The sequence below is a fragment of the Marmota flaviventris genome, chromosome 10, assembly GCF_047511675.1.
Source record: "Marmota flaviventris isolate mMarFla1 chromosome 10, mMarFla1.hap1, whole genome shotgun sequence".
Lineage (NCBI taxonomy): Eukaryota > Metazoa > Chordata > Mammalia > Rodentia > Sciuridae > Marmota > Marmota flaviventris.
The window spans coordinates 476,353-493,246 of NC_092507.1; the positions used below are offsets into that span (position 1 = coordinate 476,353).

Genomic DNA, 16,894 nt, shown 5'->3' on the forward strand with positions numbered 1-16,894 from the left:
TCAAACCCAGTGCCTCACACATGTGAGGCAAGTGCTCTACTGATGAGCCAAAATCCCAACCCCAAAGTTTGTGTTTTTTGGTGGGGAGGGGGGTACTGGGGATTGAACCCAGCACACTTCACCACTGAGCTACATTCCTACACACTGCCCTTTTTAAAAATTCTGAGACAAGGTCTCAGTAAGTTGCTTAGGGCCTAAATTGCTGAGGTTGGGGCTGGTTCTGTGGTGGGCACCCTGTCTCGTAGGTTTGGCAGCATCCCTGGCCTCAGCCCCCAATGTAACCACCAAGAGTGTCTCCAGATGTGGCCCAGGGCTCAGTTAAGAACCTCTGCCCTGAAGGCCCAGGAGGCCTCAGCCTCTCAAGTTGCTGGGATTACAGGTATGCATCACCACACCTGGATTCCCAGACACGTTTCTGTGACCAAAAATCAGGAAGCCCCGAGAGTCCTCACGAGGTGTCCTGGCCCTGAAGTGGGCAGCAGACAGAGGCTGCAGTCTACACACAAGTCTGTATCCCTGGCATCTAAATCAGAGATGAGAGGGCAGGAAGCAAGGCGGATGAGCCCCCACACACTCCTGGTGCGCTAACCAGGCTCCCTGCCTGCAGTCCAGCTTCTCCACAGCTTGATGCATAAGTGCAGGGGTTGGTCCCTCTGGGACAACTCTTGGGGGTGATGTTTTCCCTTTACCTGAGGGAACTGGGAATCATGAGCCCTCTGTCTCAAACTAAGGCTCTGGGCTTCTCCAGCTCTTTGAATAGCATCCCATTCTCACCCCCAACCCTAAACCTTCCAAACCACTCTCTAGGCCCTCCACCTAATCAGTCCCCACTCCCACTGAGAACCCAGGGAAGTGTCAGAGGATGAGAAATTAGGCAAAGGCACCTGGAAGACTTGACAGCCATGCCAGTGCCTGCCCCTATGGCTGGACATGGCTATCTCAGCCAAGCAGAAGGACTCAGAGGACCTAGGAACCTTCAGGGTACCATTCCCATGTCTAGGAAAACCAGGGCCTTTCCTGCCTCCTCAGCAAGCCCCACCCACACCTCCATCCACAAAATATACTCTAGTCACCCCTGTCAACCTGTCCCTCAGCACTTTGCCATCTGTGTGTGCACTGAGTCCCCCAATCCTGGGCTGTGCACAGCTGCCTATGGCAGACATTTATTCAGCAAGGTCAGGCAAGACAGTGAGGGCCATGGACAGATAACTGGACCCCTTGGGCCCTGAGACTCTCCAACAAAGAGGCCAGTGGCCCCCATCTTAAGAGAGCCCATGCCAGGCAGAAAAGTCCAGGGCAGCCCAGAACCCCATGACAGGCAGATGTCCAGGACAAGTAGGAACAGTCTCATTTATTCTTCACATAGATCTTGGGGGTCTGCCAACCCTCGGGGGCCTCCTTCAGGCCAGCTTTCAGCCAGATGCGCTTCAGGTCTCTCTCGAACTTGATCTGCAAGGGTAAAGAAAGTGACCACCAATTGACTTTTGGCAAAGAGACACACTATCAGTCACTCACTCCCCCTAAGCCCAAGAAGGTGCCCTGACACACCTGCTTCCGTTTTAGGCGTCCTTCCCGTACCTTCCGCCGCAGGAACCGTGTCCTCTTGACCAGCTTGCGGTACTTGTGGTGGTTCATTTTTCGCCGGCGGATCTTCAGCACGTTTTTGCACTGCATGTGAGGGGCATCCCAGATACCCTCATGCCCCTGCCTAGCCTCCCCCTTCACCTGACTGGGTGGACACTGATAGTGCTGAGTGGGAGCAGCGGATACTAGAACCCCAGTATCCAGTCTGGGCAAGAGGTAGCGGGCAGTCATCCAGCTCTCCAGAGGGCTGATGGCCATCTTCCTGGGCACCAGCAATTCCTCAAGCTCCAACTGGGACCCCTTGCCAGGAAGAGATACAGCCCTACTTTGGCCAGTGGGCTGCAAGGTGTATGGTGGCCGGCAGGCATGGCTGGCCAGCACCCCTGAGACAGGCCACGGCCGACTGCAGCCTGCAAGAAACAATGTAGCATAGTTACCATTGGTGAGGTGACACTAGACAGGAGCACTGCAACCACCCAGGCCTGGGCAGCAAGTCCACCCCAGGCCCAGAATGGATGACCTGCACCTTATTCCTGTTCCAAACCCCAGTGATGTTCTCACAGGAAGCCTATGGCCACATCCTACCTCCAGCTGAGGGTGAGCTGGGCCGCTGTGACAAACGCGTTCCTAACCCAGGCACCTATCCCAACCCTCAGGGCTCTTACCTGCCCAGGGAAGGGACCTGACCAGCTGAAAAGTCAGGCGCTGCAGGAACATGGTCTGTGGGAGGCGGCGGCCCCAGGTGCTCAGGGGAGCTGGAACACAGGCGGCTGCTGGGGTCAAGCGCGAGCCGCGGACGGGGCAGGCCGCGCAAATTCCGCTTCCCAGCACTCTGGGTCCCTCTGGCCCGCAACGAGGAGTCGCCTTCACAAGCCGCTGGCCCCTCGGACGTCCAGAATCCGGATCGAACCCCGCCTCCGCCACTCCGGCCAGCCGCCCTCCCGCCCCAACCTCAGTTCCCGCGGGCACCCAAGCCAACAGCACGGGGCGATCAACGTCCGAACGAACCGAAGGGCCCAGGCCTGGGAGCACGGCCCCGCCGGAGCCTCGCGACCTCAGAGGTTGTGACCCCGGCGGCTCGAACAGACTATTTCACCGCCGCGCTCGGCACTTCCGGTCCGTTGCCAAACCGGCTCCCCGGTGGGTCCAACGCCCAGTTGCCCCTGGCGACCGCCCGGCGCCGGAGTTCGCGGCGGCACAGGCCCGACGGGGCTCAGTAGGCGAAGACTTCCGGTTCGAAGGGCCGCCCTGGAGCATACGTCAGTTCCGCCTCGTCCCAGCGGAAGGAAACTACACTCCCGACGCCGGGGTGTCTACAGAGCATGCGCCGCCTCATGGCGCCTCCGGATTCGCCCTGGCTCGGGTTCTCTGCGGCGGGCGCAAGGCTGCGGCGACGGAAATGCCACACTCTGAGCGACGGAAGTGGCTAGGGCTGCTTTTGTTGGGGCTGAGCTCCCTCCGGAGTTGGGGACCAGCTGTGGGCGAGACGGGACTAGTGGAACCAGCGGTAACTCGGTCGAAGCTGCCGCCGCCCGGACACTGGGAACCGGGGCCCTTTCTTAACTGGCAGCTCCCGCTGCCCCTAGGGCTTGACAGACTCCTTTTCCTTTGTGCATCTAATGCGTCCGCAAGGAAGCTCCGAAGGAAAAATCAGACCATAAGCCAAAAGCAAGTTCTGCAGGATTGGTTTTGGCTGACACCTTAACGTTGCTCCAGCGCACGGGCTGCCAGGCCACCACTTCATCTACCTCAACAAAGGCCTGCTGGCTAGCATGGATCCCGCAGTGAACCTGCAGAGGTGGCTGGTGCTGAGGCTGGCCTTGCTGCAGGGACGTCTAGGGATTCTTAGCAGGAAGAGCCAAGCAGGTCTTCCCCAGGCACCATCCTGGCTAAGGAGCGAGTGGCAGGGAAGATAGGCCAGTGAGGACAGAAACTGCAGGCGCCAGGTCAAGCTCTGTAACTGAGGTTACAAAACAACACAGGTTCCTGCCTCCTAGAGGAGTTGCCCAGGACTCCCAAGCAGGAAGATTTTGACCACGTTTGGGAACCCACCTCTCACCTCAGTCACACAGCATATCCTAGTAACTGGTCTTGTCACAAAGGACAGGTTGGTGCCCTCAACTCCAGTCCTCACCTTGGTGTGGACTTCCTTCACCTAACCAGGGTCCAGGAAGATGCAGAAAACCAGGTCATCAATGTTAATAACAGTCCAGGCAAGGGCAAAAAGAATCTGGGGGTCGGCAACCTTGGCCTCCAAACTTCTGAGGAGTTGGGCTGTAGATAAGAGTACCTCCGGAGAGGCAGGGACTAATGGGAGAGACAGTGCAAGAGCTCCAGTCTGTGAGTCTTGAGGAGGCTGGATGAGGCCAGAGGACCCACTTTCCCCATCTCAGGAACCAGCCAGGCTCTAGCTTTCAGCCAAGCTTGTGAGGGTTCCTGTACCATAGCAGACCCCAGGCCAAAAGGGAAGGGGTTCACCTGCAGCAGAGAAGCTAGCTGCTTGGTCACCTTGGCCATGCAGCACATGCAGGGCTGGGACATCCTCAGTCACAGGTGATGCTAATGCCTCCCCCACCCCACCCCACAAAATGCCCTTGCCAGATCTGATTGGCTGCTTCCCACAACAGTGGCAGAACACTTGTAGGGATGTGAACAGCCCCTGCCAAGCTAGAGGTGCTAGAACCTGACTAGGGAGATCAATTTTTCATAAAGATTGGAAATGAGAGGATTGGTGTGTATGTGCTGTTTTCTAATTTTTATTGTGTGGCATTGGGGACTAACCCAGGCAAGCATTCTACCACTGAGCTATATTGCCAGGTGTCTCTACAGCCAACATTAAGTTGCCAGCACAATTTTCATTGTGGTGTCATGTCAGGTTTCACTAAGTTGCCCAGGCTTCCTTCAAACTTGCAATCCTCCTGCTTCAATTCCTACATTATAGCTGAGATTACAGGCACGTGCCATCAGGTCTAACTTCTAATTTTGCGTGTGTGTGTGTGTGTTTGTTTTAATCAATGGAACTCTTTAGTCTCAATTACTGCATGCATTTCTTTTCCCCAAAATACCCATTTGCCTTCAGGAAAAGGTTTTCTTCAGAACTTTTGTAGAAATTTTGCAGTTCTGGCTTGGAGGCTGGAAAGGCATCAATGCCGGTGGCTGAGGGTAGGCCAGGCTGGGGCTTACGCTGTAGCCTGAGCTGAGTAGCCCTAAAGTCCTGGGCTACAGAAACCTAAACCAGGCAAAGTGCCTGCTGCCTCGCCACAGCCCTGCAGTGGAGTGCTGCAGTCAGCTCATGCCAGATCCCACCACAACAGCTAGCTGTTCATTTTCACTTTTATACCCTGCTTTTAACATAGCATTATCCAACAAACTGTAACAAAAGGGAAATACAGGGCATATTGCTTCCTAGTTGTGTACTTTTCTTTTCTTTTTTTTTGGTAACAGAGTTTGAACTCAGGGGCACTCAACCACTGAGCCACATCCCCAGCATTATTTTGTATTTTATTTAGAGAGAAGGTTTCACTGAGTTGCTTAGCACCTCACTTTTGCTGAGGCTGGCTTTGAACTTGCAATCCTCCTGTCTCAGCCTCCCAAGCCACTGCAATTACAGGCATAAGCCACCACACCTGGCATAGTTGTATACTTTTATCTATAACCATAAGATCATTTGAGTATTAAAAATAGTCATGGAAACACTGTAGAGTAGCTACTTCATTGAAATAAACTGTGTTGGCAAGTTAAAAATCAGCCATGGAGTCACCTATTGATCTTTACCAGCATCCCTCAGTATAACTCTGTACCGGTATCAGTATAGTACAGTTGCTCAGTGGCAGGTATCAATAGAAGCAAAGCAGAAGCAGTGGTCTCTTTATCCCATGCTGCATGGACTCCTCACAGGATGAGGGAAAAGTTGGCCCCACAGTCTCACCAGGCAGGGCCACCAGGATGAACCATCCTAGGTAGCCAGAGCTCACACATCCCTGGCTGGCTACAAGATGGACCACTGTGTTGGCCTTGCTAAGGTCCAGGGCCATGAGCAGGTGCCAGTGTGCCCTGGGGAGGGGCAGGGAATCTCCAGAAACCCAGCATGTTGTAAGGCTTGCAAAATGCACCCCAAGCTTACTCCAAGCCCCAGCACTTCCTCTCAGCACTGGGGCTGCTGAGAGTCCCAATGGATGATGTCTTGTGCCCTTGCTGCTGAGCCCAGAAGGGGGCCTTGGGCAGCAGCTGAGGAAGGAGGTTGAAGCTGTGGCCATGTCTTACAGCTGCAACACTCAACATGCTCCCTGGAGGGTCAGAATGAGGCTTGAGTATCAGGTTCATGATATGCTGGAGTGGACATAGCTCAGGCACCAGAGTAGCCACATGCTTACCAGACAGTGCAGAGGTGCTATCTGCCATTGCCAGGCAATCACAGAGGCCTAGGCTGGCAGGAACACCACACATCCTTCCTCTCAGATACCTGTGGGGCTGTCCTTATCCATGGAATCTCAACCTCTCTGGTGCTTAATTGAGGTGCTGGTTTAGGAAGGTAACCACTGACAGAAGAGCCAAAACCAGATAAATGACAGGCCCAGGTGAGACATGGCACCATCCACCTCAGGAACAGGAAACAGCTCCAGGCCTAATCTCATCTGCCCAATGGCCCTGCACACGGCAAGGCCCAGCTCTGGGGACACCTGCCAGATGCCTGCTTCTGGTTATCCTGTGCTGAGATATGCTCCAGGGCCCTTCAGTACTTTCTTGTCTTTACCTCTTCCCTCCTACAACCCTCCAAAAGCAGCCTTTCAAAGGGCAAATGGTTTCAGGAGGTGCAAGGGGGCTTACTACAAAATCCAACACTTTAATGACAGCAGGGAGCAGGGATGGTAGCTCAGATGTGCCACAGCAGCTCACAAGCAAGCAGAATAACAACCTAGAAAGCCTGTAACATCCCAAGCATCCTGAGAAGAAAACTGTTTATTCAACCACGTAAAATGCATATATAGGAAACTTCTCTATTTGGGAGCTGGTGGCCAGCACACAGCATTGCACAGATAAAAATATACGACTTTCAACACAGACCTAAATACCTTCACATTTTAAAAATCAGAATTCTCTACACAAGTTTTAAGCTGGCAGAATTCCAGTTCTGAGTTTTCATACATAGTTTTCCTTGTATTAAACACATGTTTATTTACAACGTGGATAGAGAATAAAGGGCTATTAAGGCCATTTTCTCATTGTGAAACACCGCAAAATATGTACATAAGTACAACCTAATATAGGCAAAGGTTCTAAAAATCATCTTTCTTGGCTTAACGTAATTGAGCATCAGTACAGGAGTGAAGGAACAGCTTGTCGATAGCACCCAGCCACGCCAACAGGATGTGTGCCTCTGCTTTCCCAAGGAGCCGCCCACAGGGCTCAGCTGAGGAGGACCTCACCTGGGACAGGTGTGTGCCATGCCCCAGGCCACCCTAAGGGGACCTTGCCATCCCCTCAAATCCATTTCCAAATGCATCTCAAGGTCCAGAGTCAAAAAAGTTTTCCAAAAACTATCATGGCCACAGGGCCACTTGAGCCACATGTGCCCCATGGGAGGATCCAGGACACCCATGCAGGACCCACCTCACCTCCGATGCCTGCTGTGTCCCGGGTGGTCCCGCTCATAGCGATGGCCTGTGCGTTCATATGACCTTGAACGCTCCCGCCGCTGATCTCTATAGTAATGACTTTTCTTCTTATATTTTCCAGAATTATCTGCCCGTTCCCGTGAGCGGCTTCGAGATCGGGATGAGCTCCGACTCCGGGATTTGTGTGGCTTCTGGGTGGGGTACTTGCAATCCTTGGATTTCCGGGAGCCCCTCATCTCAGAGCCTTTGTAGGGAGCACCTCGGTGTGCTTGCCTTGGCGGGGAGTCACTCCGGCTCCGAGAGCGGCTCTGTGACTTGGACCCGCCAGACGTAGAGCCACTGTCGCTTTTTCTGTGAGGAAGGACAACACACCTGGGACCACATGCGTGAGTGCCTGTCCCAGCCAGGCCGGGACACACCCACAGGGGCAGACAGAGGCACGACCTCCAGGTTTAGAGAAACAAGAAACCCCAGGGTAAGAGCCACTGTCTTCAGGGGCAGCCCATCCCCTCCTACCACCCTGGGGAAACACCCATCATCACCAGACCCACAGGCAAGCCCCAGGCACGCACCTCCTCTTGGGAGAAGCAGACCGTGATGGGGACCTTGAGTAACTCTGCTCACGGCTCCTGCTCCGGCTCTGGCTCTCTCGTGCCTTTGGCAAGCTGCAGACAGGAGTGGAGCAGTTACACACCAACAGTGTCTCCACCCCCACACCTGGCGCGACCACCTGAGCGGCTCTGGGTGCCTCACCCGTTCACGGGGCTGTCGGCCTCGGCTTTCTTCCTGCCCTCCACTTTTCTCTTGGCATTCTTCACAGACAATGGGGAAGGCTTGCTTCCTTTACCTTCTTTGGGGGATTCTACCAAATCAATTTTAAGTTAAAAACCAACAGAGAACTGTGCCAGTAAGAAACCCATTAGCAGAGAAAGAAAAGGCCACTTCTGTGGGGTGACAGACACACACACTGATTCTAACTTCCAGCACGGACTCAGAAATTAAGCATGCACCAGGAAGACGCAGAAGGCCCTTTGTCTAGGTTCTTCCTTAGGGACGAGGCAGTGAGCACCACTCTTATCTCTAGGGCCTGGTAACACGATCTATGTCATAGAGTATACAATTTTTCATCAAATGACAAGCTAACTGGGTAGGTAGACTAAACCAAAGCATTTCAGAAAGGCTGTCTGCCCATTTTGCTTGCTAACAAAAACATAAACACAAAACCCTTCAGGGTCCCCATCTGATTTTATTTAAAAAATATTTTTTAGTTTAGTTGGACATAATACCTTTATTTATTTGTATGTGGTGCTGAGGATCGAACCCAGGGCCTCGCACGTGCTAGGCGAGCACTTTACTATTGAGCCACAACCCCAGTCCCCCATCTCATTTTAGATATCACCAATGGTCAGTCAGGGATTCCAGCACTTCTGTAGCCCAGACCCACCACAGGCTCAATTCCCAGGATGAAGGCCCAGGAGGGTCACCAGCTCCACCCTTGCAGCAGCATATGACCTGACATACTCACCCAGCTTGGGGGCAGGTGAGAACCCTGTAGCGCTGTCCGTTACTGGGGCTCCCCCAGGCAGCAGGCCCCTGGCCTGCGCCTTTGCCTCTTCAATAGCATGTTTTCTCTTTTCCACTTCACTTTCCAAGAGTGTTAAGTCGACCTGAAAAGCCATAATCCCTTTATTCAGAACCAGATGCTTTTAACCAAACACAGATGAACATTACATAAAAATATCCAAAAGAACCTTTTTCCGTGTGTAAAGCTGCAGGATTTTTAAGCAGATTTCTTGAATTTCTTCTTCAGTTGCTCCAAACAAAAGAAACCAGTGGGGACGATTGGGCAAAGGGATCTGTGAACACAAACACCATCAGATCACATTTTCTCAGCAACTTCAAGGCCAAAAAAACTCTTAAAGCAGCTAAGAACAACCTGCTGCAGCAAGCAGCTCTGGCAGATTGAGCAACTTAGCAGGTAAACAAATGTCACCACAAGTGGAGAGAGCCATGCCGTGCAGCAGAGCACTGACCTCTAGCGTCCGGGCAGCGAGGTAGATGCAGGCACAGGCGATGCTTTCAGGCTGGAACCGCACGAAGACATCTGTGCGAAGACTGTCGTTCATGTAGTTCCTGAAACCAAGGCACAGCAAGAGTTGTGGACCCTGGCAACCACAGCACCGTCTGCATTACCTAAGGTAGCTACACCTCTACGTGGTCTACTGCTAGGACTGAGACCTAGACAGTCCTGTGAATCCCAGGAGTTAATGGAGAAACATTTTAGCTGCTTTTTCTGAATACAGGACAGAAAGAGAAATTACTGGGGGGAAAAAAGCTGGCTGAATGTCAGAAATACGGGCTGCTATGAACGAGAACCGACTTTAACTTCACTTTTCCCTCAGCTTTTGGCCTGCTATCATGCAAAGCACAATGCCTCAGAAAGAAAACACTACTTAGTGGTTAAAATGTATTTGATTAAAGAAATCTAAATGCTCAAAATCCATAGTGCAGAGAAACATGCAAACTCAAATGAACAGGCTGAGCACGAAGCCTCGCAGCTGAGACAAGCTGTCCTGTGTTCCTTTTCTGCGGAGAGTGCTTGCGGCCTGGTCCTTCTCCAGATAACCGAGCCATAGCTTCCACGAAGGAGTCCACTTGCATAAGGGAAAGGCCCTTGGTGCAGTTCAGGTGTATGGGAACGTCATGCAGGAGGCCAATGCCCGAGGGAGTCCTCTTCTCGGGCTTACCAAAGAACGTTTCCAAACTGTCCCATTTCAACAAGGAGTCTTAAAATGAACATTCATAAAATCAGACAGCAGCAACAAAATACTAAAAAATACTTAAAGTTTCAACACAGTAAGTACATTCTTAAAACTTTATCATACTTTAGAAAATATAAAAATACAAAACTTTGCATAAAACTGACTATATTTTTAATATTTTCCTTTAGGTATATTTCTCAAAAACTTATAGACTAAAATCAAACCAAATATTGGTTTTATTAATATTGCAGAAACAAGTAATTCCATGAGAAAACAGTTGAAGAGGTCATACATTCACTGCCCAACATGCTCAGATAATGGCACAGGTGCACCACAGGCAGGAGACTTGAGGGATACCACCCGATATCTTTCCCCTAAATAAACCCAGAGTAGGTAACATCCAAACCCATTCAGATGCTAAACAATAAATTCCACAGATGCCTACAAGAGGCGGCTGGTCTGGAGGAGCTGGCTCCAGTGTTCAATAGGGAAGGCAGTGTGGTGGCAGTGTAGCCACTGGTCCAAGAGCCACTGTGGGTAAACAGCCCAGATGTTGGCAAAACATTTTGTTTCTAATAACAAATTTCAGTATTCAAACAATAAATAACATTATTCCATTAACTTTTAAGTTCTAAAAACAAATGAAACCCTCAAAACATATAAACTTATTGCTATATTTGAAATAATTTACAACATTTTTGTAAAGAGTCCAAGGAGTAATTTAAAGATGCACACCTTTACTGAAGGGAGCCCAGCTGAGCTGCTGCAAAGAGCAACATCAGGGCCTGGAGAAGTAATGGTACAGTCCCACACCAACAGCCTCAATTCCCATCGGCCAATTGTCATTTCAGCTCTTACAGCTTCCCACAGATGTTTTAGAGAAAGGTACTGCATCTTTATTGTACAGGTACAGCAGTTTTAAGGGGACAAAGCCCAAGTCAAGACATTACCAACTCTAATCGATACAATTACCAAAGCACGACAGGATCAACAAGAAGCACAATCGTCAGAGAACCACAAGCAGCAGTCGGCCATGACTATACTATCGTACGCATACCACCAGTCTAGAGCCAGCCTTCGGTGGAGAGCCTGCACTGGGTTGGCTGGAGACGGCCGCTGTCCCTGCACCAAAGCGCTTGGACAGCAGAGGAGAAGTCTTAGTCACTTACCCTCAGAGGCTACCCTTTGATTGAAAGAGTACAGAAAAGAAAAGTCAAAATGGGTTCTCTGCAAAGCAGTCACAGCACCAGACAATTCAGTCAGCAATATGACCCTATAGACTTAACTCTGTGGGGGAAAAGGGCCAGAACACCCCAAAAATCAAACTGATACTTCAGGCTTCATTTCTAGCCTATACCTATTAGAACCAGCCCAAAATTCTTATAAAACTTCATCCCCACTTTCTCCCACAGGATGCAGCTCCCAGGAAATTTCCTGTGCCCAGTCAATGGCTCCCAGGGGAAGCCCACTGACTGCTCTCTTCAAGGCAGGGAACTTAGGGAATCCAGGGGCAGGGATGGGCCACCTACCGTTACACCAGTGCCTGTCATTTTGGGAGGCTGCCAGGCATTTACACGGCAGATCACTGGGCACGGGGACAACTCCAGCCCACAACCAAGTCATGGGACCGACTACCCACTGCCCAAGTGCCTCAAGTAAACATTCCTGCACTGCCCTTGCTGGTCTCGTGAGACAAGGAAGGTCAACTCACCATGCGGTCTGGACCAGGTGTTGGTTACGCTCACACTCTAACACCTGAAGGTACATAACGATTATCTGGAAGATATGGGTCAGGCAGTTATTACCAAGAACCTCACGAGAAGAGAACTCAGATCTTGTGGATATCCATGCAGCAAAAGAACCTCAATCTAGATCCCAGGGATGGCTCCTGGTCACGTCCGGCAAATGGCTCAGCTGGAGGGGAGCTCCTGCAGGTGCACCTGCTACCTGCTTCTGCAGCAGGGCAGCATGTATGCACCTCAGGACGAGCCACACCCTGTGGCACAGAAGGCTGTGCCTCTCTCGTGGCCCATGTTCATTCTCATCGCCACAACTTTTCCGCAAACGAGACTGGCCTGCCCTAAACATCAGTGTGCCCCAGCAGCGAACATACAGAGCAGGACACAAAATAATTCCAGCAAGTGAAGAAAAGCATTTAAGTCCTTGGTAGATAATTTACCAAGAATCTGAATAAATGTCAGAAAATCAAACACTCAAGAGAGAAACTACAATGAAATTCACCAATGAAAATTGGTAAGACTGAAAGTATAAACAGTAATCTTTCTTTGTTTGCTTTAAGGGGAAGGGTACCAGGGATTGAACCTAGGGGCACTCAGCTACTGAGCCACATCCCTAGTCCTATTTCGTATTTTATTTAGAGACAGGGTCTCACTGAGTTGCTTAGTGCCTCACCATTGCCGAGGCTGGCTTTGATCTCACAATTCTCCTGTCTCAACTTCCTGAGCCGCTGGGATTACAGGCATGCGCCACCACACCCAGCCCTTTTTTATTTTTATCTTGAGACAGGGTCGCATTAAGTTGCTTAGGGCCTCACTATGTAACTGAGGCTGTCATCCTCCTGCCTCAGCCTTCCAAGCTGCTGGGATCACAGGCACGCGCCACCACACCTGGCAATGGTAATCTTTTTAAACAATTTTTGTTTGTTTGTTTAGTACATGAAATGCCTACAGTGCTTTGATTAAACTTAAAATACAACAGCATGCTCCTAACCAACCAATGCAGGTTGCAAAACTTGAAGTTCATCTTAAAGCAAAAAGGTTCAGAATTCTTCCCATTCTCCCATAAAAGAAAGTGAGGCTATTACTAAGGTGACTTTAGAAACCTAACTGTTCAGGAAAGAAAAATGGATGCTGACAAATTTTATTTCTACAAGTTCACCACTGTTTTTTTGAAAAACGAAACCTAAAAACCACAATTTCCAAAACTCTTTTAAAATGCAACTAGAATTAATAGCACAAGAAGGCTAATCACTTGCAAGGTTACAGCTATGACCTGGAAAACTGAGTCAGGGACATAGGTCATCTCCAGGGCTTTCAGCCTCAGAGACATGGGGGGTGAAAACCACCTTATACCCACCTTGTGAGGGTGCTTCACGTGGACACAGAAGCCCAGCTCCTTGAGGACTCGCCTTTCTGCCTTTATGATCTGGTTCTTCAAGTTGACATAATCTTGATCCAAAAGAAGAGGCACAGGCTTCCTGCAAGGACAAAGAACATGGCCACATAAAGATCAGACAAAATAAGATGTTCTGGGGTTGCACCTGTGGCTCAGTGGTAGAACACTTGTCTTGCACAAGTGAGGCCACAGGTTGATCCCAGCACTGCAAAAACAAAAAACCTCAGAAAAACAAAAAAGCAACACCTTTCAGGGTACACTATCACCTCCAAGAGGGAGGAATCTAATATAAACATCACCGCACAAGACACTAGATGAAGACTCACTTCCTTTAACAAAATTATAGAACAGGCTTCCAACTCCAGAGCCAACCTACTTATCCCTTCTCTACAACCTGCCCCATCCTGGTTGATAAAAGGCATTCTGGTGCATACACAAACACTGCCTGAATGCAACGAGGTCTAAAGATCTCATTGCACAGATACTAAAAGTTAAGAGCTCAGTGGTACATGCCTGCAATACCAGCAAACTGAAAGCTAAGGAAGGAAAATCACGAGTTCAAGGTCTCACTTAGTGAGATCCTGTGTCAAAACAAAACATAAAAAAGGACTGGGGAGGGCTGGAGTTGTAGCTCAGTGGTAGAGCGCTTGCCTAGCATGTGTGAGGTGCTGGGTTTGATTCTAACACCACATATAAATAAAATAAAAGCACACTGACAACTAATAAAATATTGGGGGCTGGGAATATAGCTCAGTTGGCACAGTGCTTGCCTTGCCAAGGCCCTGGATTCAATACCCAGCACACACACACACACACACACACACACACGACAACTAAAAAAAAAAAAGGGCTGGGATGTGGTTCAAGCGGTAGCGCGCTTGCCTGGCATGCGTGCGGCCTGGGTTCGATCCTCAGCACCACATACAAAGATGTTGTGTCTGCCGATAACTAAGAAATAAATATTAAAATTCTAAAAAAAAAAAAAAAAAAAAAAAGGACTGGGATGTAGTTCCGTGTTAGAGCACCCTGGGGTTCAATCCCCAGATGCTGACAGTGGTGAAGACAAGTCCCTGCTCTGGAGCACTCAGGGCCACACAAGAGACAACACATCACAGCTGTGAACTGAGGTGGGCCCTCCTCCATTCCTTAGGGGATCCTGGCTGATGGGAGCACACTAGCAATCATCCACAAGGACACAGCCTCCCATCTGGAACTGTCACAGAAACGGTAGTGACTGGACACTTGTGACAACTCTGAAAAGACTCACTTTTTTTCTCTCAGGTGTCGAAGGCGATGAAACACATTGATGACGTCCCTAATTCGTCTCGGAGCCTCTTCTATTTTGGAGGCCAGGTGCACACAGGCCATAGACACATGCTGAAAGGAAGCATGGAGACGCAGCGGTCTGTTCCCATCCTGGGGTCCGCCCAAGGCTGAGGGGCCGCACAGGGCCTCCCGGGCCCAGGACGCGCCCACCCGGCAGGCGGCGCAGGCCGGAGGGGCGGGGGCCTACCTCCATGGAATGCTTCACGAAGGACTTGGTGTAAAAGAACCGCTGGAACAGCACCTGTCCCGTAGCCATGGCCACCTAGACGGGGAAGCTTCCGTCACTTTTGGACGCAGACTCCAGAGCTCCGCACTGAAAGTCACCCCGTCACGTGGGACTCCCCTCAGGGCCAGAAACTCAGCCCTTCTCCACGACCCAAAGGCTCCCGGCGGCCCGCGGTCTCGGCGCCCCGACCCTGGGGAGGCTCGCGGCCGGCTGGGGGCCGGGCCGGGGGTCTGGGGCGCGGCGCCGGGTCGGGCCCGGTTCCGGGCGGGATGGGGGATCCGGAACCGACGCAGCGCGGGCCGATCGGCCAACAAAGGCCCGGCCGCTCCGGGCCGGCGGTTACCGCGAGCCTCGCGGCCGCGCCCTCACCTGCGGCAGGCGGAGCAGGATGCCGGCCGCCTGGATGAGCTCGCAGCCCACCACGCGGAGACCGGTCTCCGTGTCGGTGTCGAGGCCGCTCGACATGGACGGCGTGAAGCGGAGCTTGTCGTCTGGCAGCAGGCAGTTCTCCAAGGTGATGAGCACGCCAGAGTACAGCCTGTCCCCGATCAGCACTCCTTGCGACCCGGGCGCGGCGCCCCCCGAGCTCGGGGTGCCGGCCGCCGTCCCGGGGACCGCCGACCCCGGAGCTCCGGCCGCCGCCGCCGCCGCCGCCATTTTGTGCCGCCGACTCCTTTCGGGACCCTTCCCGGCAGGGCGGCTCCTCGCGACACTCAGGCCGCCCCGCCCAACCCCATGCAATTGGCTGTGATCGGTCGCTGCCTCATGGCTATTGGTTGCGTGAATTGCCCGTCAGCCTTACGTCAGGCGTCGACGCCGGAACTCGCGCGGGAGAAGCGGGCTCGTTACCCAGAACCCTCCACGGCCCGGCTCGACCCGGAAGCGAGTCTGCCTTGAGAGGCCAGACGCTCCTAGAGGCTTGGGTCAAGGGGCTTGCATCTCAGAAGCCTGTGGCGTCCAGGAGGCGGGTCTCGGTGGAAGCTGGGAAGGGACGACCCTTCCCCTGCAGTCTCCGGAACACGACGCTGTGCATGGAGCCGGTGCGAGTTAACACGGGGCGATTGCCTGGTAGTTAGTGCTCCACCCTACTGGCTTCGAGTTGGGGATGCACCTGTGGGTCCTGGACCTCACGGGTTCCTGTTTCAAACCTCAGCCCACGAGGAGGTGGACGGGTAACAGGGAACCGAACTTGTCGGATTTGATGACCCTACAGAGCGCTTGGCGGCAGATGCAAGCACAGGGTAGCGGGGGGAAAAGAGGTGCGAGGTTCCAGCGCTGGGTGCGAAGGGACTTGCTTATTTGACCCTACAGAATTCGTGAAGCATTTGTCTTGACTCTTGATTCCCCAGGCCTTCGTGGGTCTGCTCAGCGCCGCTGTGGAGGGGCATCAGGTGTGTTAATTCCTGTTGTTACCCTGAGCTTTTCACCAGGTTTAGGCTTAGGAGACCGGTGGGGAAGCCCAGAGATGCTGGTTTAGACGTTGGGGGTAGATCTGAGGGTAGAATGTTCCTGGATGGGGTCAATTTAGACACTTGAGCTGCCTGTGACTACCTGAAACCGAGGCTCCCAATGGCTCTCGCCCAAATCCAAACGTGGGCGGACTTCTTATTTCAGTTCAAGCATTGGCAACTGAGACCCAATTTCTCCTCTGCACTCGGACTGCTCTGGGCAACACGGTTGCATTCCACCCACCCCCTCTACTCCCAAGGTTGGCAGCGCCAGGGTGTCTCCCCTGTTGTCTGCAGTTGCACCCAACCCCAGGAAAAGAGCAGACCTTGATTTTCTTTGGTCCTACTTGGGCTGCTTGCCTATCCTCTGAACCATGAATCCAGCCACTCAGATCAGGCCCTGGCACCCAAATTTGCACCAGAATGAAAGGAAACTGGAGCAGGGCCACGGCGGTCTGCCACATTCCCATCTTCCTTTATTAGTGTGAAGTGCATAAAAGCAGCTCAACCACAGTACCATACTGACAAGTGAAATGCATTCAACACTTGTGCACATGACCAGATCTTGGGAAAGATGGAAGTTGGCCCTTGTCTTCCAAATACCTATGGTAGTGTCCACCCTTAAGCTGGGGACGAAGGGCCTCATAGGGGGGTTCAAGCTGTAATGTGGGCCATAAATGATTTTGGCCTACAGTGAAAGTGGAAGAGAGTGGACAAAGATATCTAGGAGGTAAATGGCCAGGGCTTGACTGGCTCCATGTGGGGCTGGAGTAGGTACTGTGTACAAGGAAGAACATG

The 16,894-nt window shown here is 51.9% G+C and overlaps 2 protein-coding genes across 5 annotated transcripts; both read right to left on the reverse strand.

Moving 5' to 3' along the window:
* Positions 1 to 1,134: 1,134 nt before the first annotated feature.
* Positions 1,135 to 2,837, reverse strand: Aurkaip1 (aurora kinase A interacting protein 1). 2 transcript variants are annotated; one of them, XM_027947589.3, is made up of 3 exons: positions 2,250 to 2,837; positions 1,579 to 1,994; positions 1,135 to 1,449 (listed from the first exon to the last, which is right to left on the reverse strand). In XM_027947589.3, the coding sequence occupies exons 1-3, from the start codon at positions 2,299 to 2,301 to the stop codon at positions 1,348 to 1,350; spliced, it is 570 nt and encodes a 189-aa protein (XP_027803390.2). In that variant the 5' UTR covers positions 2,302 to 2,837; the 3' UTR covers positions 1,135 to 1,347. The 2 variants fall into 2 exon arrangements, with proteins under 2 accessions (XP_027803390.2, XP_027803389.2); XM_027947588.3 differs by having other exon boundaries at positions 1,549 to 1,994; positions 2,250 to 2,831.
* Positions 2,838 to 6,525: 3,688 nt separating this feature from the next.
* Ccnl2 (cyclin L2) lies at positions 6,526 to 15,362 on the reverse strand. Of its 3 annotated transcripts, XM_027947585.2 has the most exons (11): positions 15,018 to 15,322; positions 14,610 to 14,684; positions 14,364 to 14,473; positions 13,058 to 13,178; positions 11,673 to 11,737; positions 9,233 to 9,332; positions 8,951 to 9,055; positions 8,725 to 8,866; positions 7,953 to 8,061; positions 7,772 to 7,864; positions 6,526 to 7,550 (listed from the first exon to the last, which is right to left on the reverse strand). In XM_027947585.2, the coding sequence occupies exons 1-11, from the start codon at positions 15,303 to 15,305 to the stop codon at positions 7,196 to 7,198; spliced, it is 1,563 nt and encodes a 520-aa protein (XP_027803386.2). In that variant the 5' UTR covers positions 15,306 to 15,322; the 3' UTR covers positions 6,526 to 7,195. The 3 variants fall into 3 exon arrangements, with proteins under 3 accessions (XP_027803386.2, XP_071473343.1, XP_027803388.2); XM_071617242.1 differs by lacking the exons at positions 11,673 to 11,737; positions 13,058 to 13,178; positions 14,364 to 14,473; positions 14,610 to 14,684; positions 15,018 to 15,322 and adding an exon at positions 9,725 to 9,799; XM_027947587.2 differs by lacking the exons at positions 6,526 to 7,550; positions 7,772 to 7,864; positions 7,953 to 8,061; ... (1 more) ...; positions 8,951 to 9,055; positions 9,233 to 9,332 and adding an exon at positions 10,180 to 11,144 and having other exon boundaries at positions 15,018 to 15,362.
* Positions 15,363 to 16,894: the final 1,532 nt, after the last annotated feature.

Coding starts and splice junctions, on each gene's coding strand:
- Ccnl2 (XM_027947585.2), bottom strand. CDS start 15,305: ATGGCGGCGGCGGCGGCGGCGGCCGGAGCTCCGGGGTCGGCGGTCCCC. Junction 7,865..7,952: donor GCCGACAGCCCCGTGAACGG/GTGAGGCACCCA, acceptor TCCTGTCTGCAG/CTTGCCAAAGGCACGAGAGA. Junction 7,551..7,771: donor TCTGCTTCTCCCAAGAGGAG/GTGCGTGCCTGG, acceptor CCTTCCTCACAG/AAAAAGCGACAGTGGCTCTA.
- Aurkaip1 (XM_027947588.3), bottom strand. CDS start 2,301: ATGTTCCTGCAGCGCCTGACTTTTCAGCTGGTCAGGTCCCTTCCCTGG. Junction 1,995..2,249: donor CAGGTCCCTTCCCTGGGCAG/GTAAGAGCCCTG, acceptor TGTTTCTTGCAG/GCTGCAGTCGGCCGTGGCCT. Junction 1,450..1,548: donor GACGCCTAAAACGGAAGCAG/GTGTGTCAGGGC, acceptor TTACCCTTGCAG/ATCAAGTTCGAGAGAGACCT.